This window comes from Coniophora puteana (assembly GCF_000271625.1).
Source record: "Coniophora puteana RWD-64-598 SS2 unplaced genomic scaffold CONPUscaffold_108, whole genome shotgun sequence".
NCBI lineage: Eukaryota > Fungi > Basidiomycota > Agaricomycetes > Boletales > Coniophoraceae > Coniophora > Coniophora puteana.
Window position 1 is genome coordinate 1 of NW_006913160.1, and position 3,273 is coordinate 3,273.

The 3,273-nt window shown below is 52.9% G+C and overlaps 3 protein-coding genes across 3 annotated transcripts; all 3 read left to right on the forward strand.

The window, feature by feature from the left end:
* Positions 1–559: 559 nt before the first annotated feature.
* CONPUDRAFT_23805 (uncharacterized protein) lies at positions 560–1,063 on the forward strand (the record flags this gene model as incomplete). Its single annotated transcript, XM_007777840.1, has 1 exon — positions 560–1,063. A coding segment is annotated over one exon (504 nt), but the record flags the coding sequence as incomplete, so codon positions are not given.
* A 54-nt stretch (positions 1,064–1,117) lies between these two features.
* CONPUDRAFT_36372 (uncharacterized protein) lies at positions 1,118–1,498 on the forward strand (the record flags this gene model as incomplete). Its single annotated transcript, XM_007777841.1, has 1 exon — positions 1,118–1,498. A coding segment is annotated over one exon (381 nt), but the record flags the coding sequence as incomplete, so codon positions are not given.
* A 179-nt stretch (positions 1,499–1,677) lies between these two features.
* CONPUDRAFT_30174 (uncharacterized protein) lies at positions 1,678–2,406 on the forward strand (the record flags this gene model as incomplete). Its single annotated transcript, XM_007777842.1, has 1 exon — positions 1,678–2,406. A coding segment is annotated over one exon (729 nt), but the record flags the coding sequence as incomplete, so codon positions are not given.
* Positions 2,407–3,273: the final 867 nt, after the last annotated feature.

Below are 3,273 nucleotides of genomic sequence, written 5' to 3' on the forward strand. Positions count from 1 at the left end.
CGGCGTGAGGCCCCTCGGGTTTCAGCAAACTCTATAAGAGGTGAGGCAAGGCGCGCAGGAGTTTCGATATCTGCTCATCCTCGCGCCTTGCCTCGGTAAGTCTCTCGTCTCTATTCTTTACTACCTGAGCATTTGCTCATCTTCGCGCCTTGGCATGTACAGTTCGCCTATCCACGCTGTGCCTAAACCCGGATCCGACAAGCTTCGTTTAGTCACCGACCAGAGTGCAGGGGATTATTCACCAAACTCCCTGATCGATAGGCGGGACATCGCTGGCGCCTCCCTAGATAATATTCGAGATCTGGGGTATGCCTTGCGTGACGCAAAGAAACGCTGGCCTCTTGAAAACCTCATCCTTTACAAGTCTGACGTCAAGGGTGCATACCGGCTCATCCCTATGCATCCCCTTTGGCAGATCAAGCAAGTCGTCACTGTTGGGCGCCTGCGCTACATTGACCGTTGCAACTGCTTCGGTGGACGCGGATCTCAAATTCTTTGGCTCGCATTCATGTCCCTCGTGCTATGGATCCAGATCTACGTCCGCCGCGTACGATCTTCGTTCCTCTACGTCGATGATAACTTCGGCACTGAGCGACCGGGATTTGTCAGATTCTATATCCCATATGGAATTTGGCTTCCTTCTAGCCAAGCCTGCATCTTACAGCTATGGGACGAACTTGGCATCCCCCACGAAGCTAAGAAGCAGCTGCACGGGACAGCTCTCCCGATTATTGGCTTCTTGGTCAATACCGCCACCATGTCTGCCACTATGACAGTTGAGTCTCGCAACGCCCTCGTTCAGTTCATCCGCGACTTCGCGTCTGAAAACACCCGTCGTACTCTTCGCGATTTTCAGACACTGGCCGGTTATGTTAACTGGGCACTCAACGTTTACCCACTGCTTCGCCCCGGGCTAACAGCTGTATACGAAAAAACCAAAGGAAAAGCCCAAACCTTTGGGAAGATCTGGATCAACAAATCAGTTGTCACCGAACTCTGTTGGCTTCTTTCCCATCTTGAACACGCCACAGGCGTATTCTTTTTCCGCTCCATTTACTGGGACCGATCCTCTTATCAAACAGCGCTTCTGGTGTACACGGACGCTTGCTTGGATGGAATGGGAATTTGGATTCCGGCTCTAGCGACCGGCTTCTATGCTCCGGTTGATGCTGGGAACAAAGGAATCTTCTTTTTTGAAGCGCTTGCAGTTCTGTGCGCTCTTCGGTTGCTTTCCGCGTTTCTCCCGAACTCCTCTCGCGTTCTTATCTATTGCGACAACCAGAACTCTGTCCACCTCTTTTCCTCCTTTGCTCCCAAACCTGCATACAATCCTATCACCCGTGCAGTGGTCGACACATTGCTAGCCAACAATTGGGACCTTCGTGTTAGGTGGCTATCGTCCGAAGACAACGCAGTTGCCGACGCCGTTTCTCGCGCCGACTTTACTCGGGCTCGGCAGCTTATCCCTTCTATCGTGTTTGAAGACTTCTCTCCACCTCCACATATCCTCGCAGCAGCCTTATGATGGTTCCGCGCATTAAGCCCGCTGACAGGCCTACATGGACGCTGGAACACCTAGATCACGAGCTCGCTATCACCCTAGGTTTTGCTCTCAACACCTCGTCTGTACTTGCTTACTCGTCCGCCCTTAATGCCTATACTTCTTTCTGTCGTAAGCACGGATTCCCTGTCAAACCATCTCCCGAGACTCTCTCCCGCTTCATTGTATACATGCAAGCCTTTGTGTCCCCGAAAACTATCAATTCATATCTTTCTGGTATCTGCAACCAACTCGAGACCCTCTACCCAGACGTCCGATCCATTCGACGCTCTCCCATGGTTACGAAAACTATGCGAGGTTCTTTTCGACGTTTCCAAACTCCCGCTTCCCGAAAAGATCCGTTGACCAGAGCCAATCTTGTATTCGCCTGCCGAACTCTCAACCCGGCGTCTTGTTTCGACGACGCTCTTTTTATTGCGCAGCTTCTGGTGGGGTTTTACGCACTTATGCGTTCGGGCGAACTTGTTATGCCAGATAGGAAAGAACTTCGGGACCACAACAAACTTTCTCTCCGCCGCTCTGTCGTTCTGACACCTTCCACTCTGTCCTTCACGCTGCCGCGCCATAAAGCGGACACCTCCTTCGAAGGCGACCAGATTCTGGTCAAGTCTGTCGCACCTGGTCCATGCCCTGTGGTCTCTTTCATGCATTACATTGACTGGAGGGACACCATGTTTCGCTTCCGGCCTCACCTTTGGCTTCGAGCAGACGGTACCCCTCCTACCAGGTCCTGGTTCATGTCTTACATTCGACGGCTTTTCAGCTCTAACATCGCCGGGCATTCGCTGCGTGCAGGCGGCGCTACTGCCCTCGCAGAGGACGGTGTCCCTTTTGACCAGATCCAGGCCATAGGTCGCTGGTCTTCCAAGGCTTTCAAAATCTACATTCGCAAGCATCCTGCCCTCCTCGCTTCCACTCTACTGGCGCACTAGCTCGCTTTGCCTCCTCGGCTCTACCTCCCCATCACGCGCTTCGCGCTCTATCTTTTCCACATACAAGCCCATAATGCCATAACAGGGCCGGAGGTTTCGAGCCTCGCCTCACAGCTACGTCACACATCCCTTGCATTCTCCATGAACATTTCTATTGCCTTACTGTACCTGGTTTACCCATAGTCCTACGATACGATAGCCTATGCATTCAATATACTCGGGCCCCCGGATTGACCGGTGGGCCGCGTTGGCTCTACACGTTTCGGACACCCCAGGACCGTAGACTCCGACCTGATTAGTCGTGTTTAAATTAAAAGTTTACATGAGTCTAATCATGGTCGGGAAGTCGCAGCACTCACGTGCGCCGATATGAGCGTTCCGACTAGGAACGCGCGCGCGAGGTTCGTGCTCCACGAACTTCGCCAGCGTACTACCAGTACGCGCACAAGGACAGCTCTGCGAGCTTCCTTAGCGGGTCGGGTCTCAACCCTCGACCTGCGCACAGGGGGCAGTTTCACGTAGTTGAAACTGTCCCCTAGCGTTCATTCCGAACGCGCCAGCCAAGGCTAGCAGTTCAGACTGAGGCCAAAACCTCAACGCGTCATCACGGCGTGAGGCCCCTCGGGTTTCAGCAAACTCTATAAGAGGTGAGGCAAGGCGCGCAGAGTTTCGATATCTGCTCATCCTCGCGCCTTGCCTCGGTAAGTCTCTCGTCTCTATTCTTTACTACCTGAGCATTTGCTCATCTTCGCGCCTTGCTAGTTAGCATCTTCATTTTTT